General features: G+C 37.4%; 2 protein-coding genes and 1 pseudogene across 5 annotated transcripts in view; 1 reads left to right on the top strand and 2 right to left on the bottom strand.

The window, feature by feature from the left end:
• CFAP61 (cilia and flagella associated protein 61) overlaps nucleotides 1–25090 on the bottom strand; it is a 428437-nt gene that overhangs the window by 401576 nt on the left and 1771 nt on the right. The window contains exon 2 of the mRNA XM_054574135.1: nucleotides 14331–14481. Coding sequence (XP_054430110.1) covers nucleotides 14331–14473 — 143 coding nt within the window. The 5' untranslated portion in view covers nucleotides 14474–14481. The remainder of the gene's footprint in view (nucleotides 1–14330; nucleotides 14482–25090) is intronic.
• Nucleotides 8930–9513, bottom strand: LOC129070907 (AP-3 complex subunit sigma-1-like). Of its 4 annotated transcripts, none has more exons than XM_054574132.1 (2): nucleotides 9176–9513; nucleotides 8930–9067 (listed from the first exon to the last, which is right to left on the bottom strand). In XM_054574132.1, the coding sequence occupies exons 1-2, from the start codon at nucleotides 9509–9511 to the stop codon at nucleotides 8930–8932; spliced, it is 474 nt and encodes a 157-aa protein (XP_054430107.1). In that variant the 5' UTR covers nucleotides 9512–9513. The 4 variants fall into 4 exon arrangements, with proteins under 4 accessions (XP_054430107.1, XP_054430108.1, XP_054430106.1 ...); XM_054574133.1 differs by having other exon boundaries at nucleotides 8930–9058; nucleotides 9239–9513; XM_054574131.1 differs by having other exon boundaries at nucleotides 8930–9168; nucleotides 9241–9513.
• Nucleotides 19402–20516, top strand: LOC129070981 (hsc70-interacting protein-like; annotated as a pseudogene).

Genomic DNA, 25090 nt, shown 5'->3' with positions numbered 1-25090 from the left:
AAGAAGATGAAGAAAAAGAGTGAGAGAGGATCAGAGATATAAAGGGAAAAAAAGGAATAAGTACCTATCAATAATAACTTTAAAAGTAAATGGACTAAATGCCCCAATCAAAAGACAGAGGATAGCTGAATGAATAAGAAAACATGACCCACACATATGCTGCCTACAAGAGACCCACCTCAGAGCAAGAGACCTACACAGATTGAAAATAAAGGGATGGGAAAAAATACTCCACACAAATGGACAGGGGAAAAAAGCAGGTGTAGCAATACTTATATCAGACAAGAGAGATTTCAAAAGAAAGACCATAAAAAGAGACCCAGAGGGATACTTTATAATACTCAAAGGAAGAATCCATCAAGAAGATATACACATTGTAAAGCTATATGCCCCCAACATAGGAGCACTCAAATACATAAGGAAAATCGTGGAGGGCTTCAAGAAAGACATAGACAGCAACACACTGATAGGAGATTTTAACACCCCACTATCAACAATCTTTATCTTTCAAACAAAATATCAACAAGGATATTGTGGAACTGAATGACACATTAGATCAAATGGACTTAGCTGACATATATAGAGCCTTTCATCTGAAAGAAGAAAAAATACACATTCTTTTCCAATGCACATGGAATACTTTCAAAGATAGACCAAATAATAGGACACAAAACAAGCCTCAACATATTCAGGAAAATTGATATCATAACAAGCATTTTCTTGGACCACCAGGGCTTCAAACTAGAAACCAACCTCAAGGAAAAAAACTCCAAAACATTCAAACTCATGGAGATTGAATAGCATGCTATTAAATAATGAAAGGGTCAATAAAAAGATCAAAGAAGAGATCAAAAAGTTTCTGGAAACAAATAAAAATGAAAATACACAACAGTCCAAAACCTATGGGACACAGCAAAGGCAGTCCTCAGAGGGAAGTTCATAGCAATACAGGCTTACCTAAAAAATATAGAAACATTTCAAATAAATGACCTAACCCTACATCTTGAAGAACTGGAGAAACAACAACAAACAGAGCCCAGAGAGAGTAGAAGAAAGGGAATAACCAAGATCAGAGCAGAACTGAATGACATAGAGACGAAAAGAACAATTCAAAGGATCAACCAATCTAGGAGCAGGTTCTCTGAAAATCAACAAGCCCTTAAGCAAACTCATCAAGAAAAAATGGAGAGGACTCAAATAAATAATATGAGAAGTGAAAAAGGAGAAATAACCACTGATACCACAGAAATACAAAGGATTTGTAAGAAATTGCTATGAACAACTATATGCCAAGAAACTTGAAAACCTATGTGAAATGGACAAATTTCTAGAAAAACATAACTTTCCAACACTGAATGAAGAAGCATCAGAAAATCTAAATGGACCAATAACAGCTGGTGAAATTGAAGCAGTAATAAAAGAACTCCCAGCACAGAAAAGTCCTGGACCAGATGGTTTCAGAGGAGAATTTTACAAAACATTTAAGGAAGAGCTAACCCCTGGCCTTCTCAGAATATTCCAAAATATCCAAGAAGATGGAAACCTCCCAGACTCTTTTTTTATGAGGCCAGAATCATCCTAATCCCTAAACCAGATAAAGACACAACCAAGAAAGAAAACTACAGGATAATTTTGCTGATGAACATAGATGCTCAAATCCTCAACAAAATATTGGCAAACTGCATCCAACAATACATTAAAAAGATCACCACCATGATCAAGTGGGATTCATTCCAGGGATGTAAGGATGATTCAATATTGGAAAATCAATAAACATAATACATCACATAAACAAAAGGAAAGACAAAAACCACATGATCATATGAATAGATGCAGAAAAGCATTCAATAAGGTAGAGCACCCGTTTATGATACAATCAGTCAGCAAAGTGGGAGTAAAGGGGGCATACCTCAACATAATAAAGGCCATATATGAAAAACCTACAGCCAACATCATACTCAATGGGCAAAAACTAAAAGCTTTCCCACTGAGATCGGGAACAAGACAAGGATGTCCGCTTTCACAACTTCTGTTCAACCTAATATCGGCAGTCCTAGCCACAGTGATTAGAAAAGAAAAAGAAATGAAAGGAATCCAAATTAGAAGAGAGGAAGCAAAACTATCATTGTTTGCAGATGACATGATAGTGTACCCAGAGAACCCCACAGACTCCACCAAAAAACTACTCAACCTAATAAGTGAATTTGGCAAAACAGCAGGATACAAAGTCAATATTCAGAAATCAAAGGCATTTCTGTATACCAGCAATGAAATAGAAGAAGCAGAAATCAGGAAAAAAAAAAAATCCCATTTGCTATAGCAACAAGAAAAATAAAATACCTAGGAATAAATTTAACCAAGGAGGTAAAAGACCTGTACGCAGAACACTATATAACACTGACGAAAGAAATTAAGGAAGATATAAATAAATGGAAGCATATACGTTGTTCATGGATTGGAATATCATCAAAATGTCTATACTACCCAAAGCAATTTATAGATTCAACGCAATCCCTGTTAAAATACCAATGATGTATTTCACAGACATAGAACAAACATTTCAAAAATTTACACAGAACCATTAACGAGCCTGAATAGCAGCAGAAATTTGGAGAAAGAAAAACAAAGTAGCAGGGATCACAATACCGGACATCAAACTATATTACAAGGCCACTGTAATCAAAACAGTCTGCTACTGGCATAAGAAGAGATGCATAGATCAATGGAACAGAACAGAGAGCGCAGAAATAATCCCAAGTCTCTAGAATCAATTAATATTTGACAAAGGGTGCAGAAGCATAAAATGGAGTAAAAATAGCCTCTTCAAGAAATGGTGTTGGGAGAGCTGAACAGCTACATGCAAAAAATTGAAAGTCAACTACCAACTGACACAATACAGAAAAATGAACTCAAGATAGGCAAAAGACTTAAATGTAAGTCGTAAGACCGTAAAAGTCTTAGAGGAGAACATTGGCAGGAAACTCTCAGATATCCCACTCAGCAATATTTTCACCGATATATCCCCTAGAGCAAGGGACATAATGGAAAAAATCAACAAGTGGGACCTCATCAAAATAAGAAACTTCTGCATGGTTAAAGAAAACATCAGCAAAATGAAAAGGGAACCAACCATATGGGAAAATATATTTGCCAACGATACCTCAGACAGGGGATTGATCTCCAAAATATATAAACAACTCATACAAAATATATAAACAACTCCATTAGTAAATGAGTGGTTCAAAAAACTATGGTACATTTACACAATAGAGTACTATGCAGCAGAATGAAACAGCTACTACCCTTCGTGATGGCATGGATGGAACTAGAGAGCATTATGCTAAGTGAAATAAGCTAGACGATGAAAGACAAATACTGTATGATCTCACCTTAAAGTGGAACATAATAAAAAAAGCAAGCATGCAAGGAAAATATGACCAGCAACATTGAAAGAAGAAACCGACAAGGACGGGATGGAGGGAGGGAGGAGGGTAGCAGGGAGAAGGGAAGGGTCAGATCAAGGAACAGGTGTGAAGGACACATGAATGAAGCCAGGGTGGGGAAGGACTGGAGGGGGGAGGTGGTGGGGCAGGGGTAAGTGGTGGTGTGTAAAAGGAAACAAATGTATTTGAAAAATTTTAAAAAAAGAAATAAATTTAAGAAAACAAAAATGAAAATGTAAATTAAATATTGCATGTAGTATCCCTTCTTGCTTTGACTGTCAGAAAGCTCAGCACCAAATTTGCAGACTAATTTTAATGACATTATGGCAATAAACTACCTTTCCCTTGATAAAAATATATATATAAATGTATATATAAAAATTTATATAATTTTATATTTTCTCTTAAAACTCCTTAGCTTTTACATACTGATTTTTAACCCACTTGAATATTGTTTGTATAATGTTTGAAATAGGGCTCTTTTTTTTTATTTCAAGTAATAGTGGTCCATGCACCTTATTTGTTGAATAAGCCTTATTTTCCCTATTGATTTGAAATATCAATTTAATCATATATTACATTGTTAGATATATATATTTGTTTCTAGAATGCTCATTTTATTTCATTGATCTTCTTGATTATTTCTGTGCTGGTGTCATGTTGTTTTAATTGCTAAGACTTCATAATGGATTTAAATTTTTTAATATTTTACCATGGATTTTGACATTTAAAAAATAAATAAAATCAATCTGCATTTTAAAAAAAAGAGAAATAAGGAACTCCTACCTTTTGTGACAACATGGATGGAAGTGGAGAATATTATGCTAGGTGAAATAAGCCAGTCGGTGAAAGTCAAATACCATATGATCTCGCCTATAACTGGAATCTATTTAACAAAATAAGCTAACGAAGAAAATAAACCACGGGCATGGAAACATGGAGCAAACTGAAAGTTATCAGAAGAGATGGGGAAGGATAATGGTGGTGGAAAGAAGGGGAAGGGACCAGACAAAGAACATGTATGAATGACCCAGGGACATGGACCACAGAGTGGGAATTGACCGGGGTGGGGGGAGGAGGGCAAAGGGGGAAAAATTGAGACACCTGTAATAGAATAAGCATGATTTAAAAAAATATATAAAAATAAAAAAATAAAGAATATTCCTACATTTTTGCCAAAAAAAAAACACAAACACTTAAAGTGTGTGATTCTGGTGACTCATTTCAGCCCTTGCAGGAATAAATATTTGATAAATGCATGGAATTAATTTTTAAAATTCTGCAACCTTACTCCCAAGGGACTTGGTCGAGGGACTATGAACCTTTTCATTACCTGCTTAAACTGCCACATTAGTTTTCTTTTTACACAAAATTTCTGTTTTAATTTGACAGTTTCTTTTCTTCTTGATTAATCCTGTCAGAAGCTTATCCTATTTTTGGTTTTTAAAGAACTAAGTTTAGGCTTTGATCATTCTCTATCATTTGTTTCTATTTCATTAATATTTGCTCTCATCCTTTATTTTCCTTCATTCTGTTTTCTTGAATTGATGCAACTGTTTTTCTAACTTAGAGATAAACTCAAAACATTAATTTTAGGCCTTTATTCCTTTCTACTGGAAGCACTTAAGGTTATAAGTTTCCCCTAATACCTGCTGTTTTGTTCATCCAGTTCTACATATCAAACTACTCCAAACTAGTGGATGTTCCTCTCCTCCTTTATTTGCTCATGATTCTGTGCATTAGAAATTCAGGCAGAGTACAGATTGTTTCTTCACTCACACACCTTTTGCTTCAGTGAGGGTGGCTCAAGTGGTTGAGGGCTGCTGCAATCGCTGCACTGGGGCCTTGCTTCTTGCCATAAGCTGGATCCTCAGTTCTCCCTTCTGATGTGACTTCATGTGATCTCTCCGGCCACATAGCCAGACTTTCTGCCTGGTGCAAGGCTCCCAAGAATGCAAAATTGAATGCTGCCAGGTGACTAGGGTGAGGCAGGAGAGGCATCCAGGCCTCGAAATTAGAGAAGGCACTCATTCTCAAGCTGGTACAGGGTCAGCACATGGAGTAAGTACCTTGGATACTTTGCCCACCAACCTTAGTGCCAGCCTGCTGCCAGGCCATCTAAGGCTGGCACAGTACCACTTCCATCACATTTTAGTGGGTAAGTCACAGGCCCAGCCCAGATTTAAGAGGTAGGGACTATAGTAGATGGGGTAAGAACACAGAGGTATGGAGAGTATGGGAGGCATGGGAGACTCCAGTGTAGTAAATGTCCATACTTGCTTTAGCTGCAGTATACAAGTTAAATTTATTTTATACATATATACTATGTATTCATATTTACATACATAAAAATGCCTAATATACACTTTAGTTTTCACTCAACTCTTAATATATTACAATTTTCATTTTTATATTTTGACCTATATTATTTTTTAAATTGTTTATTGATAATGCTATTACAGTTGTCCCACTTGTCACCCATTGCGCCCCTCACCAGTACCCTACTTCCCTCTGGCAATTACCTCCTTACTTCCTGTCCACGGGGCGTGCATATAAGTTTTTTTTGACTCTTCCATTTCCTATACTATTCTTAACCTTCCCGTCAATTTTGTACCTACCGATTATGCTTCTTATTCCCTGTACCTTTTCCCCCATTCTCTCCCTTCCCCCTCCCAGCTCATAACCCTCCAAATGATCTCCATATCTATGATTCCGTTCCTATTCTGGTTGTTTGCTTAGTTTGTTTTTTTAGATTCAGTTGTTGATAGTTGTGAATTTGTTGTCCTTTTAATGTTCATTGTTTTGATATTCTTTTTCTTACATAAGTCCCTTTAGCATTTCATGTAATAATGGCTTGGTGATGATGAACTCCTTTATCTTTACTTTGTCTGGGAAGTACTTTATCTGCCCTTGTATTCTAAACCATAGCTTTGTTGGATAGAGTAATCTAGGTTATAGGTCCTTGCTTTTCATCACTTTGAATACTTCTTGCCTGCAAAGTTTCTTTTGAGAAATCAGCTAATAGTCTTATGGGAACTCCTTTGTAGGTAACTCTGTCCTTTTCTCTTGCTGCTTTTAAGATTTTATCTTCATCTTTAACCTTTGGTATTTTTATTATGATGTATCTTGGTGTGGTCTTCTCTGGGTCCAACTTGTTTGGAACTCACCATGCTTCTGAGGCTGGCATGTCTCTTTCCTTCACCAAATTAGGGAAGTTTTCTTTTGTTATTTTTTCAAATAAGCTTTCAATTTCTTGCGCTTCCTCTTCTCCTTCTGGCACCCCTATGATTCAGATGTTAGTACATTTAAAGCTGTCCCAGAGGTCCCTAAGCCTATCCCTGCTTTTTTTAATTCTTTTTTCTTCCTGCTGCTTTTTCGTTCCTTGTGTTCAGATCATTGATTTGATTCTCAGCGTCATCTTCTCCACTGTTGATTCCCTATAGATTTTTATTTCACTTAGTATAACCTTTACTTCTTCCTTTTTGTTGTTGCCATACTCAATGAGTTCTTTGAGCATCCTGATTACCTGTGTTTTGAACTCTGCATCTGATAGGCTGGTTCGCTGTGTCACTGTTTATTTCCTAGGGTTTTGGTCTGTTCTTGAATTTGGGCCATATTTCTTTGTCTCCTCAATCGGCAGCCTCACTGTGTTTGTTCCTGCATAGTCGGTAGAACTGCTTTTACTCCGTCTTCATAGTGTGGCCTATTGTAGAAAAGGCACCTGTAAAATGTATGGGACAGAGTATTTGGTAATTGCCAGGGTGGGGCAATCAACCAGGGTGTGATGTGAAGGGCTCAGATAAGGGACGATGCTGCTGCCTGGCTTCTGGGGGTTTGCCTGGTCCTCGCCCATTTCTAGTCACTTCACCCACTTCCCATATGCAACTGGCACCCATCCAGCTGTTGTCCTGGTGGTGAATCCCAGAGTGGGTGGGTTTGTGTACTTTGTAAGTTTGTGGGGGCCCTTTGAATGGACTCTCTTGAAAATCTGGCCATTTCTTCTGCAGCCCTTACCCCTAGTTTTTACAGCCAGAACTCATTGGGATTTATCCTCCCAGTGCTGGAACCCTGGGTTGTGTGGTCTGGTCTGAGGCTGGGATTGCTAGCTCCCAAGATATTCCTCCCAACTTTCATCTACCACACATGAATGTGGTACTGACTGTTCCACCACTGCTGCTGCCTCTCTGTGCCACACTGCATCTCGGCACCTCTCCACCTTTCTCCGAGACTCCACCTCTCCTACCCATCTGGATGACTGTAGCTTCTTTAAATCCTTGGTTGTCAGACTTCTACACAGTTCAATTTTCTAATGCTTCTGGGTTTATCTGTTTCAGATATAGTTGTAATTCTTTCTGTGGTTTGGTGAGGAGGCGAAGTATGTTTACCGACATCTCCATCTTGACTGGAGGTCGTTGACCCATATTATTTATAATTGCATTTAAAATGTTTCATAACATTATGGGTGTTTCTTATCTTTTTGTTATCGATTTCTAACTCCATTGGATTGTGGCCAAAGAATGTATGATACCAACCACTGAATTTTGTTGAACCTGCTTTACAGCCTAAGAGGTCAATTTTTATACGTTTCCATGTATAATTGACAAGATTATGTATTCTCTAATATTGGATGCCATATTCTACATTTGCCTATTAGATCACATTCTTTGTGTTCTTGCTGAAATGTTTTAAATCATAACTGATTTTTAGTTTACTTGATCTCCCATTTATTAAGAAAAGGTATATTAAAAATCTCCAATTATGATAGTGGGTATGTCTATTTCAGCTTTTGGTTCTATTACTTTTACTTTATTTTAGGACTGTGTCATTAGGAACATACCAGTTTAAAGCTGTGACACCTCTCTCACAAACTAAACCCTCTTTATCTGCAGTGATATTTTTGGCCCTAAAGTATATTTTGTCTAATATTTATATAGCAACACTAGGTTTTTCAAACTGAGATTTTGGTTGGCATATCTTTTTTTCCCAGTACCTCAACTTTAAATACCTCTGTGCTTTTTTTTTCCCAGTTACCGTGGAGTTTATTTAAACAAATAGGAAAGGTAACAATGTTTTCATTCAATACATACTTGGTTCTTTAAATAACAATTGTGACAAATAACAGGAAGAATTAAGGAATGTTGTACTTGTGATTTATACAAAACACCAACATTTGGGGTTGTATATAATTTAAGAAATGTTCCCAGCGCTTTTTGAAATAATGTAGCCAATACATAGAGGCATGCCTTATCTGGATACCAAAAGGCGGTTTAGAAAGAAGGGAAAAAAATATCATACTCGAACTACTCAATTTCTTCAAAAACACTGAGCAAGAAAAAAAACATTGAACCACCCTTTTGATTTTACAGAGCTTCTATACAGCACCTTCACTTAAACCCAAGAGTAAAAGTTAAAAGTCTCCATTTTTAGTAAATGTAGATGACTTCTCTCCCTAGATTTTACCTGTAAGAGGCCTTTTCAATTTTTTTTTATTTAAAAGAGAGCAGGTTTGGCACTTTTATACTGATGTGACCAATGTTAATATTGCCTGAGATCTCAAGAAGATTCATATTCTTTACAGCTGATTCAGCACGGACTGGAACTCCTATTAAGCCAGCCTCAGATTTCTCCAGGTTATTTTGTGCATCAATTTGTGTAATGATCTCATTCATGTTGGTCTCCAATACCTTTCCTCCCATCACCATTTCTGCAAGAGTATTGTGAAGTTTGTCTACATGGAAAATTAAATCCAGTTCACAGACATTTTCAAAACACCTGTTTAATGTTTCCACAAATACTCGAATTGTATCTAAAATGCCAAGTTCACTTTCTGAAGACTTCACACAGGACACAAAATATAATATTGCATAATGTCTATAAATCAGCTTGTTGTCAGATGCTCCAATTAATAATCCTCCTTCTAGGAAATTACAAACATTTTCACCTCTCATAGATACCAAATGGACTGTCTCCCTGATGATTTGCTGTTGTGGATCTTCAAAACAGGACTGGTAGAACTTGCACAGCCCCAGCTTCCTGTGGTTACTGAAGACGAGGATCACCTTAACCATGGCCGAGCCGGGGGCCCTCTCCGTGCCTTTTTATCTTAGGTACATAATATATGACTGCTTTTTGTTTTGCTCATTTTCAGCCAATCTGCCCATCTTTATATATTAACTGAAGATTTTTTCCAAATACATTTATTGTGATTATTGATATAGTTGAATTATTTTCCTGTCATCCTATTATTTAACATTCCCACATTTTGTTTCTTTTTTTTATTCTTCAGGTCTTGCTCTTAGATTCAGGGTTTGTTTTAAATTTCTTATTCCATTTCCCTCTATAAATCACAAGTTATAATCTCAATGCCTATCCTTTTAATGATTATCCTAGTCACATAATATATATTCCTAACAAAGTCTTTAACCTCTGCTCCAGTTATCAAATGATATGTAAAAATCACCCAAGCTTAGTGGCTAAAAGTAATTCATAATTATCTCTCATGGTCTGTGTGTTGAGGGGGTTCAACTGAGCAGTCTTTGCTTGGAGTCCCTTAATGGGATAGCAGTCAAATTGTGGCTGTGGTTAGAGTCACCTCAATGTTTTCAGTGTCTAAAATGGCTCACTAGCATTGCTAACAGTTAATGTTGGTTTTTGGCTGGGAGCTTAGCTGAAGCTGTCACATGAAGCACCTGCATGTGGCCATGTGACTGGAATGTATAAAAATATGGCATTTGGGTTCTGAGAAGGAGCATTACAAGAGACCTATTGGAAGTTGCAAGACTTCGTAACATCTAAACTCGAAATTACTGAGTATCACTTCTGCAGCTTTCTATTGGTTATACAGGGCCAGCCCTGATTCAGTATGAGAAGGGCCTACACAAAACTATAAGTGCAGGATGTGTAGTTCATGAGAGAGAGGAAAGGCAGCTTTGTGTATTGCTCCTGAATAATATTGGGTTGACCAAAAAGTCCATTACATTTTTCCATACGATGGCTCTAGTCATGCTTAGTCTTCTTTAACTTCATTCAAAACAATTCTGTTAGATTGTATTGTGATAGCTGTCATATCAGTGTGCATTAAAAAAAATCAAAATTGGTGAATTTTTATGCAGCCATTTTAATATTGAAGATGGAAGAACACATGTAACATTTCAGGTATATTATGTTTTATTATTTCAAGAAAGGTAAAAATGCAACTGAAACATATAAAAAGACTTGTGCAGTGCATGGAGAATGTGTCAAAAGTGGTTTGCGAAAGTTTCTTGGTAATGTTGACATTTTGGCCAAATAATTCTTTGCTGTGGGGCTGTCTTATGCATTGGAAGATGTTTAGCAGCATCCCCGGCCTCCATCCACTAGATGCCAATAGCAGGAAATAGCCAACATACTCAAAATATCTAAATCAATAAAGTTATTGGCAAAAATAAAAAATGTGTCTTTTACTTTACAGAAAAAATGTAACAGACTTTTTGGCCAACTCAATACCTTAAGAGTACATTCATTACAATCATGTACCTCCCAGTTTATGTATAATTGTCCTGTATTTTTTCTAAGTTATTTATCTCTCATAACTTATTTCCATTTGGTATCTACATTAAATTAGTTATTATTGTTATTTCTTTACACAAGTTAGATTTACCCACATATTTGCTCATATTTTTGTTTACTTGCCTTCTTCTATCTTGGGCTTTCCAGCTGAAATATTTTTCCTTCTGCCCATAGTATATTCTGAGGCATTTCCTTTATTCAGAGTCTATTGGTAAACTAACTCAGCTTTTGTCTGAGAATGCACTCATTTTTTCCTAGGTATTAAAACCTTGTTTCACTGTGTACATATCATTTTAGGTTGATAGTATTATCTCTCCAAAACTAAAGATAGCCCACTATCTTTGTGCTACCATTGTTGCTAGTGAGAAATTATATGTTAGTCTAATCTTTAGTTCTTTGCAGATAACTTGTCTTTATTATTTTTCAGAACTCTTTAGCTTTGGTGTTTTTGTTTTATTATAATTTCCTTAGTTTTAGGTTTCTCCCTGTATTCATCTCATTTAGGATTCATTGAGTTTTCTGACTCAAACAATTGATGCTTTTCAACAATTCTGCAAGGTACTCACCTATTATCTCTTCGAAAATTGACTGTTTCATTTCATTTTATCTACTTCTGAAGTCTCTCTTTTTTTTTTTATCCTCACCTGACAACATGCTTATTGTTTTTTTTTTTTTCTTTTTTAGAGAGAGGGTAAGGGATGAAGAGAGAGAGGGAGAGAAACATCGCACACACTCCAACCTGGGTCCGAATCCACAACCTAGGCATGTGCCCCGACCAGGAATCAAACCATCGACGTTTTGGTGTACAGGACGATGCTCCAACCAACTGAGCCACACTGGCCAGGGCAAGTCTATTAGTCTTAGTTGTTAAATGGACCACTCACAATTTTTGTCTCTTTGAGGTGAATTCTGGATAATTTATTGGTATTATTCATCTAACTCACTACTTCTGTCTATTTTGACTATACAGGAGTGGGCAAAAGGAGGTTTACAGTTGTTCATATGGAAAAAGACACACAGGTTATGATGATTACAATAGCTTTATTAACTCAAAAGAATAAACTCTTGTGTTTCCCATATTCACAACTATAAACCTACTTGTGTCCACCCCTCCATTTTAATTTCTAGATGGTCTGTTTGACTTTTTTCAAACCTCGTTATTCATTTATATGATCTTTCAAGGCTTATCTTTTCACTTTAGACATAGTAATCATAGTTATTTTACATTCTTTGTCTGACTTAATGGGTAGCTGAAGCCTGTGAGAATCTGATTCTGCTGGATATTTTTGGTGTTGGTTCTCAATAATGGTGCATGTTTCCTTGTATATTTGTGATTTTTGACTGAGAGCTCATGTTCCTTGGAACTTTCTCTGTATTATTTGTAGTTTGAGTTGAAGATCCTTTCTGACTTGACCTGTATTTATTTCAGCTAGTCTCTGGACATACACTGGTAACCTAACTTAAGTTTCCTTTGTCTGAAAATGCAGTCATTATTTGGGATGTTTTGAAGATTTTGAGGACCACAGATATAGTTAACATGGACCTCAAGTCCATGAATTCTATGAATTCTTGAGGGAAGCTTCATTTAGTGCTGAGGTTGAAATAGGCTAGTTTGCTTACTGTCCACTTTTATCTAATGGGTTTATATCTCATTTGACCTTACAATGAACAACAGTTTTATACAAAATAATCTAGTATTTCCATTCTTAGATAGAGGGAATATTTGTACTCTGTTCTTTCCAACACTGTCAAAACAGAAGTATAAAGTTTCTGGAATATAGCAAAAATACTCAAGGAAGAGGTATTATTGAGACCTACAGTTCCCCTGAAGTTTCTGATTTCATTCTGATAATCTTCTCTGCACAGTCATTAACATGTGTGTACCAACATATTGTTTCCATCCAGAGGACATCATTAAGGTATTGGATCTACGATAATACCAAAAATTAAGTCATTTCATCGGTATATACATTTTAAAGTATTTTATCCTTATCGCCGTACTGCTCTCCTACAAAATTGTGCCAATTTATGTTATACTCATCAGTGAGCTGATCAGGAACTACAAATTTTTTTCTGCTGCATAGTATTCCATTGTATAAATGTACCAGTTTTTTGATCCACTCATTTATTACTGGACACTTAATGGAATAATATACAGCAGAAAGAAAGGAGCTACTACCCTCCTCAACAGCATGGACGGAACTGGAGAGCATTATGTTAAGTGAAATAAGCCAGGCAGTGCAAGACAAATACCATATAATCTCACCTATAAGTGGAACCTAATCAAAAAAACAAACAAGAGAGTAAAACATAACCAGATACATGGAAATAATGAACAAACTGACAGTAACCAGAGGGAAGGGGGTAGGAGGATAACAGGGAAAAGAAGGGTAAGGGTCACCAAGGAACATGTATAGAGGACCCATGGACAAAGCCAAAAGAGGAAAGGACTGAGGGTGGGAGGTGAGGGTGGGTAGGGTGGGGGAAAGTGGTGATGGGAAAACTGTACTTAAACAACAATAAAAAAATGCAAAAAAGTTAAAATAAATAAAAAATATGTTATGGTAATCACAGAAAAGAAAAAAAGAAACTACAAATTTTAATGTCTTAGTCTGGCCTTAGTTTAAACATTTCCATTGTATTTAATCTGAAGCTTTGTGAAATCCAAAATAGGAGTTATCTCTTATCTTCTTCAATAAAAATACTGAGGAAAGATTTTTATATATTTATATTCTAGTGTCCAAAAGAGCAAAACAGGAAAAAAAAAAAAGATCTTTTAAGAAAAAAAATAAAATCTATGGATGTTTTGAAATTTAGAAGAACATTTTAACAGCAGTGGATAGTGTATATCCAGGCTTTGTCACTTACTAACTGCTTGACCTTGGTGGGCCTCCATTTTCTTGTCTTTAAGATGGACATGATAGTGGCTACCTCAGAGAAGTGTCAGAGTATTAAATAAGATGATGTTGGCAAAGTACAGAGCCTGATAGAAAATCAATTCTCAAAACTGGTAGGTAACATTATTAACTTACCCCAAGTGACTCTGCTCGTGGATGGGGCAGTTGAGATTTGAACCCAAGTGTGCCTGAATACAAATCCCGTAAGAAACCCTTCCAACTTGCATATTGTTACAGGACTTAGAAACTGGTTGTTCCCAAAGATCTCCTGCTCAGTAGGCAGATTTTCTTGCTGCTCATTTTTTCTCCATAAGCCAGAGTTTTTTGCTGCCCATTTTTTCTTCATAGCACCACAGGAACAAAGGAGTTGGGGAGTGGGTTTTCTTCCTGATGTGTGATAAAACTGATAAACATAGTTAAGCTTACTTAGCTATGTACTTACAGAAGATAGATGATATTAAGCCTCCCAAACAGCTTCTGGGTAAATTTTCTAATGAGGTTTTGAATACAATAAATATCCTGTGACTCTGTTCTTCGGCAATGAACAACTTCTACCTTTCCTCTTGGAGAAGTGAGTATTGACATTTTTTATCCTGTCCCAAAAAGAGAGAAAACAGCTCACTGTTAATCTGAGATGACAAAGCCAGTCCAGTTACATTACTTTAAAAATTGGCCATTAATTCAATTTCTGTGTGGTAGAGTGAACATGGTAGTAGAGTGCAGTGGGACACATTTTCCCCTGGGGATAGGCTGTGACGGCTGTCACCACAAACCAGGTGACATGTTTCTATCCTGGAGAATGATGTTTCTGAGAATTGGCTGATCTAGAAATTTTTGCAACCATACTGTTTCCAATAAAGCTACTTTAAAGTATTCTAACAATATGCTTGAAAAACATGGAAAGAAATTATTTATTGATTCAGAGTCCTCATATATTTAATTAGCCACCAATGTATATGGTCAAGAGTTACAGAGAATACTGACAGTTGCCGCCCATGTTTCAAATAAAGTTTCTGGAATCCTGAAGGGCAGCAGTCCTGAGAGATATTGTAAAACACTCTGTAGTCAAATAAGTGTAGGAAATGCTATTTGAGATAACATTTCTGAGGGACCATCATGTCCATTTAAATCTCTGAGAAGTTCCATAAGAAAGCACCTGCTTTCTTTGTATAACCAAACCTTTTCCATACCCTTTCTGAGGAAAATCTCTAATGACAACAATGGAGAGCCTAATTTTCAGAAAGACATTTTTGGGAATGCTCTTGACAGGAACAATAGGCCACAAAATTATTTCAATCTTTCACTCTTCCCTCCCTTTCCTTCCTTCCTTCCTCCATCTCTTCCTCTCTTCCTTCCTTTTTCTCTTTTCCCTTTTCCTAGGGAAAAAAATTTTATTATATACTAGCCAATGCGCTCAAAAACAGGCAAATTAATATTTCACCATGGTACTGACTGCAAGAAACATATGGAACATTTCCAGCATCCTGGAAGGCTGCCTCCTTCCCCAGTCAATTTGCCCCTCCAAAGGAAATTATTCAGACTTCTATCTCATAGATGATCTTTGCCAATTTTTGAACATCACATAAATGGAATAATATAGTGTGTATAGTTTTATAGTTTTCTTTCAAAACACAATGTATCTTTTGGTTTGTTGTAGTTCAGATATACTCTTGCATAATTTTCATTTTGTGAAAGTACCAAAAACTTGAGCGCCACAGGAGCATGAGACAGCACTGGACTGGGCTGCTCCCTTCTCAGATGAGGAAACTGAGGCCCACACCATGAAGTGACTTGTCTCAGGACACACATGTTTGGTCAGAACCTTGGGCATCTCCTTCTCACCCAGACCCCTGCCACTCCCACCCGTTCAAGTGACCTGCAGGGTGACTTATGGTAAGAAGTCTCCCATCTTCACAGTCCACTGGTGTTCAGATTAACTGAAGTTCAGCTGCTCTTAACCATAAACCTACAGATGTTAAGAGTGTGAGGTACAGGGCAATGCAGGAGGACTTGCAAAGGTGGCAGATGGCAGCCAGACATCTCATCCAGTGGACTTTGCCTTGGTGAACTCATACTACCCTTAACTTTGCAGGCCACAAAGGGGTTTCATCAGCACACCCAAAGCAAATCCATCTCTGGGGAATGACCACACAATGTCCAAGCTCACAGAAAATGAAAGAACAGGTACAAAATGCCAATTTATTCATTTACAAAGAGAAAAATCAATAGCAGGGGAGTGCTGATGCTTCTGTAGCTCAGACAGTTATCAAATACATCACATGGGCTAAGTATAAATCTTATTTCCTCTCCTCAACAGGATGAAAGGGAACCATTTCTCCACCTCCCATGTGCTATGTGGCCACTATCTTGCAACCTTGGTGTCAGGGTAATTGCAGTGAAATGGGGACCTCAGGCTAGTCTTGCTCCAGCCAGATGTTGCCTTGTGGAAGTGTGGGCTCAGAATGGCAGATACTCACATTTTGCAGCGGAAAAGCTTGGCATTTACCTAACAGCTCCAAAATTTGAAATACTGGCTCAACTTTTTTTTCACACTTTGCAGATTAAATAAACATTTCTTTAAGCAGGTTTAGCTTCCACTCCTGCTGTGGCAGAGTCACCCATGCACTCTCTCTTTATAGACCAACTACACGGAAACGCCAGCTACCAGAAGGTGGCTTACGTGGGGCCATTGTCAAGAGCACAGGATGTGGAATCACAGTACCAAGGAGGAGAACCAGTTTCTATCCCTTATTAGCTGAGACCTTGAGCAATTCCCAGTTCCTCAGTTTCCTCATCTGTAAATTAGGGATAGTACATATACTTCAAAGAGTTTTATAAATGAGTTATTATGTACAAAACACTGAAAACGTTGTCTGACATAGTTAAGAGCTCAGGACATATCAGCAATCATTATTATTATTACTGAGCATGACATTATCAGGATTAAAAACTGAACCTCAAGAAGTCACTCGCTGAACCTGAAACCTGAGGGGCCTTCATCTGCTGTACAGATGCTAAGTGAAGAAAATCAGAGATGAGCATTTTTGGGTGATACCTTCAGTTTTTCTAGATTTCTCTACATTGTTGATGACCACAGGGTCAATAAACCCCCTTTGCAATAGACACTTTCTTTCCTAGATAAATGAACACACCTTTAATCAAGTTGCAGTCAAGTTTTGAGGACCTGCTAGCATTTCCTTCCTAGATGGCTTTAACATAGCCCAGTTACAATGAGTTGATTTCATGTTATAACTCTAATGTCAACCTTTCTTGACATTTAATTTTTTTAATTATTTTTAACTACACAGCAATGCATTATAATGCATTCTTCATTATACCTTCTCAATGCACAATACGTTCTCATTGCAAAAAAAATAAAGCTTTACAAATAAGACTCAAATCTGGTCTTTTTTATTGTGGTAAAATATACACAACGTAAAACTTCCCATTTTAACCACTTTTAAGTGTACAGTTCAGTGGCATTAAATACATTCACATTGTTACCCAATTAGCATCATTATCCACATCCAGAACTTTTTGTCTGAAATCCTGTTGAAACCGTTGGTTCCACTTCAAGTTCCTTCTTTCTTGGGTTTGTATAATTTCAGACAATATTTTCTATTTGAGTGGAACAGCCACATACCCTACATGCTGGATGGGCACAATTGCCCTTAAGGGAGAGATTCATTGAAGGGTATCTAACCTAAAGGTCTTTCTCACTCCCAAATTTGTGAAAGCATTAACAAGCAATAAAATGAGAGTATTTTTTCAAAGGAGGCAATTAGAACCTGTGGGACTATCATCTGAACAATTAAATACCCAGTTATGTTTTCGACATTCCCTATCAATGTGAAATTAGGTATTTCCTAATGATAATACCTAATTTCATTAGAGACAATAAATTTCCACATTTGCAAATATATTTTACTTGCTTTCAGTAGAAACAGATTTTAATAAATGTCTTGGCTCCAATTCAAGATAGTCATATATATTTCCATTTCTGGGTTTGGTTTTAACTTAAAATCAAAGTGAGAAAGACGCATCCTATTTGTAAAACATTATATAATAAGCTAATGCTACCTATACATAAAAGTTTTGAATAAAATAAAATAAAATAGGAAAGTAATTGGAGAGTTGAACTTGGAAAAAGAAAACAAAAGAAGATGGAAGAGGACAAGCAAGGTGCATCCCCGACCCTGATAGCAATGACTTTACATCTAGTGGCTCAAGAAGTGATCAGATCTGATCATACTCTGTGGGACAGAGTTTTAACATTCCATGACAATAGTTTGGGTCTCATTCAAAACAGAAAACATAAACTAAAATCATACACACAAATTAGACCTTGGAGAAGTAATCTCTCAGTGAATGATGGGACTAGAAAAAGTAAACCCACTAGCCCAAGAAAGTGACAGGAACTTTTCTCTGCCCATAGCTCTAGGTAGAACACAAAAAGAAAAATACTTGTGCGAGTTCAAATTCCAGACCAAAGTGGGTGTGGAGCCCCAATCAACACCACCTGTGTAGTATGGAAATCCCCAAGAATTTCAGATAAAAGACTCTGAGTGTGACTATAAAACAAGCAGGTTTACAATTATTAGAAATACGGAAAGAAAAATAAAAGTCATGAGAAAAGGTAATTATAAAAAAGAAACTTTAAAAATGGAAAATATACTCATTAAAATTTAAATTAATTAGATGAGTTAAAAGATATTAGATAAGACTGAAGAGAATGAATGACCTGGAAGATAGTTGTAAAGAAAGCATATGCAAATAAGCATGTAGAAATGGGAAAATAAAATACAGTTAAAAGATATTAAGGCAGTATAAAAAAAATCTTTATCATAATGATTTCAAAAAGAGTAAGTGAAAAGTTGAAAATAATGGCTAATGATTTTTGAGAATTAGTGAAAGACATGAACCCTCAGTTCTGAGGAAAATAAAAATAAATCCTAAATATATAATGGTGTAACTACAAAACCCCAAAGATAAAGAGAAAATCTGAAAGTAACCAGATAAAAGACGGTCTTTGAAAGAATAGTGATTACACTAAGAGAGTATAGTTCTCATTTGCAACAATAAAAGCCAGTAGTACAGAGGATGGTATACTTCTGTGAAGGGCCAAATGATAACCATTTTAGGCTTTTTGAGCCACATGTTATTCTCTGTCCAACTACACAGCTCTGCAACTATAACAAAGTAACAACCAGACACAATATGAAAACAAGTGAGTATGAATGTATTCCAATAAAATTTTACTTATGGTCTCTGAAGTTTGACTTCAGAAAAATAGACAATGAGTTGAATTTTGCCTATGGGCTATAGTTTCCCAATACCAGAACAGTATTTTAAAATACAAAGGAAAAAATAACTATTAACCTAGATTTCTATACCTAACTAAACAATCATTTTAAAAAAATAAAAGTGAAGTAAAGACAATTTCACCCCTTCCACATGGTCATGCCAAGTTAGCAACCTTAGCCACACCTGCCACCTACCACCACTTCCCTGCCATGGATTGCCGAAAAGTGAGTGAGCTTCGGGCCTTCGTGAAAATGTCGGGCCTTTGTGAAAATGTGTAGGCAGGGTCCAATCATTCTGCATACCAAGGAAATACGTTTCTTGAGGGAGCGGGTGGAGAACATGGGACATAAAATACCACCTCCTACTCACAAAACCAAACCAGAAGAAAACAAGGAAGAAAAAACAATAAGAAGATAGAGGAAGAGATGAAGACAGAGGGACCATCAAGTGAGGAAAGTGATCTAGATATTGACAATGAGAGTGTGATTGAAGCAGACACTGACCCCCTCAAGAAATGGGAGATGAAGATGTAGGAATAACCGAGACAATAGATCAGGCAAATGATAAAAAAGTGGCTGCCACTGATGCCCTAAATGGTGGTGAACTACAGAAAGCCATTGATTTGTTCACAGATGCCATCAAGCTGAATCCTCACTTGGCCACTCTGTATGCCAAGAGGACCAGTGTCTTCACCAAATTACAGAAGCCAAATGCTGCCATCCGAGACTGTGACAGAGCTATTGAAATAAATTCTGATTTAGCTCAGCTTTATAAATGGTGAGGGAAAACAAACGGACTTCTGGGCCATTGGGAAGAAGCAGCTCACGATCTTGCCCTTGCATGTAAACTGGATTATGATGAAGATGCTAGTGCAATGCTTAAAGTTCAACAAAGGGCCCAAAAAATTGCAGAACATCAGAGAAAATGTGAGCAGAAACATGAAGAGCGAGAGATCAAAGAAAGAATGGAAAAGGTTAAGAAGGCTCGGGAAGAACTTGAGAGAACCCAGAGGGAGGAAGAAGCCAGAAGACAATCAGGAGCTTGGCATGGCTCTTTTCCCGGAGGCTTTTCTCGGGGAAAGCCTGGTAATTTTCCTGGTGGAATGCCTGAAATGAGAGGGGGCACACTTGGAATAGCAGGAATGCCTGGACTCAATGAAACTCTCAGTGATCCAGAGGTTCTTGCAGCCAAGCAGGATCCAGAAGTTATGGTGGCCTTCCAGGATGCGGCTAAGAAGCCAGCAAATATATCAAAATATCAGAGCAACCCAAAGGTTATGAACCTAATCAGTAAATTGTCAGCCAAATTTGGTTTTCAAGTATAATGCCCTTCTGATAGATAAAATCCTTGCTGAAGAAAAAGCAACTTGGATCACCCAATGGATGTTGCAATAATAAAAACCAATGTACCCCGATCTTCTCATGAAGAAAGCTGGGGTGCACTAAAGAGAATCCCTACCTCTCTGCCCCAAATGCAGCTGTAACATTTTACAGTGGTTTGCCATTATGGTATTCTTTTAGATAATGTTTTCCTACTAGGAATTATAAAGTTTAAACACTTTTAATCTTTAAAATATTTAAAAAGAAAAGGATGTGTTAAACCCTACATTTTTCTTTACTAAAAAAAAAAAAAAAAAGGATAATTTCATACAAAAACTAAAAGAAATTTCCAAAGAACCTGGTTGAAAGAACTAATACAGGTGTGTATGAGGAAGAATAAAATTAAAATCAGAAAGGAGTGGAATACAAGAAGAAATGCTGAGGGGATAAAAGGTAAACATGCAGGTATACAATGTGGAAACCCCCCCCCCAAATAAACAACACAAAACAGAACTGCCTGGCTGGTGTGGCTCATTTGATTGAGTACCGGCAAACCAAAGGGTGACAAGTTCAATTACCAATTAGGGCACATGCCTGCGTTGTGGGCCAGGTCCTCAGTGGCAGCGCTTGAGAGGCAACCACACATTGATGTTTCTCTCCCTCTCTTTCATCCTCCCCTCCCCTCTCTCTAAAAATAAATAAATAAAATATTTTTTAAAAACCCCAAAACAGAATTATTTCTGCTGGGCAGGCCCCTTGTAGTTAATAGGCTTCCCCCACTAGGTAAATATTCTAGGAACCCATCTCTATCAGTCTACCAGCTGGCATTGTTGTGACAGACTGCATTCAGATTCAGTGAATTTTTTTTTAGACTCAACATGTTTGCCCATTTTCGATGGGTGATTTACATGCACACCTGTCCACACTGCACTGAATGTTCAGCAGTTTTTGATCAAAAACAGCATAACTACTCTGCCCCACCCTCCCTATTCACCCAATCTCACCCTGAGCAACATTTTTTGTTTCCCCAGATGAAAAAAGTTCTCAAAGGAAAACGTTTTGCTGATGTGGAAGAGATGAAACAAAAAATGGCAGGAGCACTAAGAGACATCAAAATCAGCAAATTCAAAACTGTTCGGAGCAGCGGAAAAAACATTTTGATAAGTGTATTGCATCAAATGGAGAATACTTTGAAGGTGACTGAAATTTAAACATGTAAGAATAGGGGGAATCAAGATGGCGGAGGAGTGAATGGAAGTTACACTGGCCTCCTCCCAGGAACAACCTGGAATTACAACTAAATTGTGGAGAAATCACCTGCAACAAACAACTGAACAATAGTGAGAGAGGAGCCTTGTAACCTTGGAGACAGAAGAATCGGCTTTAGTGTAATCTAACTGGTAAGAAGTGTGGTAGAGACTCAAGGCGAGTGGGGCGCTCAAGGGCAGCAGTACCAGGTACTAGGAGGATACTGAACCGGCCAGTTGGGTCCCCCTGAGAAGAGCAAGGTCTAAACCAAAAGCAGGGATCTCTAGCCCACAGCACCAGAGCCCAAAAAGTACACAGAAAACAGCCAGCTGCGAAAAGTGGCCAGGTTGCCCTCTGACAGGGAAAGGTGGCTGGAAACGCAAAGAGCCTTCTAAAGGGCCAACGCATAAATTTTTAATTGCAGCCACTTACCTTGGTCTCAGCAAAGGCGGGGGAAGAATGGGCTAGATACATCTGAGAAGAGACTGGGGAAGGAGGCTTTGGGGAGAGAACTGAGAGAGTAGCTGGCAGGATCTTGGTGCGGACTCATCCCCCATAGGGCAGCAGCCATCTTGCTCAGGCAGAGACCACTCCCCTAAGCAGCACCAATGTCAGAGGACCCAATAGCCCCACCCCCAGGTAGGATTCCACCCTGCCCTGTGCTATCTAAGCTGCCTGCTGAGTGCACAGTGGGAGTCACAGATAGTAGATCCCTGGCTAAAAGGGGCGTAGAGAGGTCTGGAGACACTTGAAGAGAGTGGGGATGGAGGCTTTGGGGAGAGAACAGAAAGACTAGCCCGCGGGATCCCAGTGCTGACCCCTCCCCCACACGGCTGCAGCAAGAGACCCCAATAACCTGCCCTCCAGGAGGACTATGCCCTGCCCTGAGCTGTCTAAGGCAGCCTGCTGAGTGCAGAGTGACTACATTAACAGCTGAAGGAGACAGCCACAAACAGTAGATTCCTGGAAGTCTCGAACAGACTGCCTAATGTCAAACAGGGTCAACATCTGACATCATCAGAGGCAGATCCAGAAAGTAAAAACAGTGGTCTCCAACCATAGAAGTTAACACCACAAAGTCAGGAAATCAAGACAGATCAATTTAGGAATCAGAAGCAAAGAAGAAGAGTCTCGCAAATAATGGGAAAACAAAGAAATATGCCCCACTCGAAGGAAAAGGAGGAATCCCCACAAAGATAACTAAATCAAATAGAGGCGAGTAAACTCTCAGGTATTGAGTTCCAAACAATGGTTCTAAGGAAGCTCAATGAGCTCAGTGAGCTCAGAGAGAATTACCAAAAACCAAAGGGAAACTACGAGGAACTTACTGAAAACTCTATCAACATGAAAAAGGACACAGAAACTATCAATAAGAGACAAGAGGAAATGAAGAATACAATTTCTGAGTTGAAGAACCCAGTAGAAGGAATCAAAATCAGGCGAGATGAAGCCAAGGACTGAATCAGTGAGCCGGAGGACAAGGGAAAAAAGCTCCCAGAAAGAACAAGAAATGGAAAAAAAGACTCAAAAAGAATGAAGAGGCATTGAGGGAAATGCAGGACAACCTGAAACATAGTAATATCTGTATAATAGGGATACCAGAAGGAGAAGAAGAGGAGCAAGGGATAGAGAACCTGTTTGAAAAAGTCAGGATGGAAAACTTCTCTAATTGGAGGAGAGAAGAAGTCACACAAGTCCAGGAAGCGCAGAGAGTCCCATTCAAGAGGAACCCAGTGAGGCCCACTCTAAGACACATCATCATTAAAATGGCAAATATCAAAGACAGAGAATCCTAAAGCAAGTAAGGGAGAAAGAGGTAGTAACATATAAGGGATCCCCAATACGGCTAGCATCTGACTTCTCAACAGAAACACTGCAAGCCAGAAGGGAATGGCAAGAAATATTCCAAGTCATGAAAAGCAAAGGCCTGCAACCAAGACTGCTCTATCCAGCAAGGCTCTCAATTAAAATGGAAGGCGAAATAAGGAGTTTCCCAGACAACAGAAGGCTAAAAGAATACACCTCCACCAAACCAGCACTGCAAAATATGCTAGACTGCTTTAAGAAAATAAAGAAAAAGAGTCTATGAATACCCAGTTCCTTTCACAGTTGCCAAGACTTGATATTACCAATATTTTTCAATACGTATTAATCTGATTGTGACAATGTGTTATTTTCATTATTCCTGTATTACGTGGTGAAACTAAATCTGTTTTTGCATATTTCTTGCCTATTTCTATTATTTTTAAAAGCTCTAAATGACTTTTTGGTATTCTTTATCCTTTTTTTGATTAAATGTTTGTAGAATTTTTCTCCTAAAAAAAAAAACCATTAACACTTTATTAGATGTGTTGCAAATACTTTCCTATTCTATTACTTGTCCTTTAACTTTTTTTATATGTATATTACTGTACAGTCTAAAATGTTTAATATAGTCATGTTGTCAATATTTTACTTTATAGCTTCTGGGTTTGGATATTTTACTTCAAGGGTAAGAAAATATAATTTTGTATTTTCTCCTAAACTCCTTAGATTCTACAGATTGATTTTTAACTCACCTGAATATTTCTTGTATAATGTGTGAAATAGGGCTCTATATTTGTTTTATTTCAAGTATTAGTGGTCCATGCACCTTATTTGTTGAATAAGCCTATTTTACCCATTGATTTGAAATATCAATTTAATCATATATTACACTGATAGATATATACGTTTGTCTCTAGAATGCTCATTATATTTCATTGATCTACTTGATTATTTCTGTGCTGATGTCATGTTGGTTTTATTGCTGAGACTTTATAATGGTTTTAAATTTTTTAATATTTTATAATTAACTTTGACATTAAAAAATAAATAAAATCAATCTGCATTTAAGAAAGAAAGAAAAAGAAAGAGAGAAAGAGGTATCACTCCTACCTTTTGTGAAAACATGGATGGAATGGAGAATATTAAGATAAGTGAAAGAAGCCAGTCGATGAAAGACAAATACCATAAGATCTCATCCATAATTCAACAAAATAAACTAACGAACAAAATAAACTACAGTCATGGAAACATGGAGCAAACTGAAAGTGACCAGAGGGGATGGGGAAAAAGGACAACAGTGGAAAAAAGGGAAAGAGACTAGACTAAGAACATGTATGAATAACCCATGGGCAAGGAAAACAGAGTGGGAATTGACTGTGGGAGAGGGGGGAGATGGTGGGATGGGTGGAGGGGGGTAAAGGGGGAAAAATAGACAACTGTAATAGAATAAGCATGATTTATAAATTAAAAAAACTATTAAAAAATAAACATGTAAAAATAGGTACACAATTTTTATAAATAAATT

This window comes from Pteronotus mesoamericanus, unplaced genomic scaffold, assembly GCF_021234165.1.
Source record: "Pteronotus mesoamericanus isolate MK-2021 breed Mesoamerican mustached bat unplaced genomic scaffold, CSHL_Meso_final contig_25, whole genome shotgun sequence".
NCBI lineage: Eukaryota > Metazoa > Chordata > Mammalia > Chiroptera > Mormoopidae > Pteronotus > Pteronotus mesoamericanus.
The sequence above is the reverse complement of the archived record's forward strand: the minus strand, read 5'-3'. Positions and strand labels throughout refer to the sequence as shown.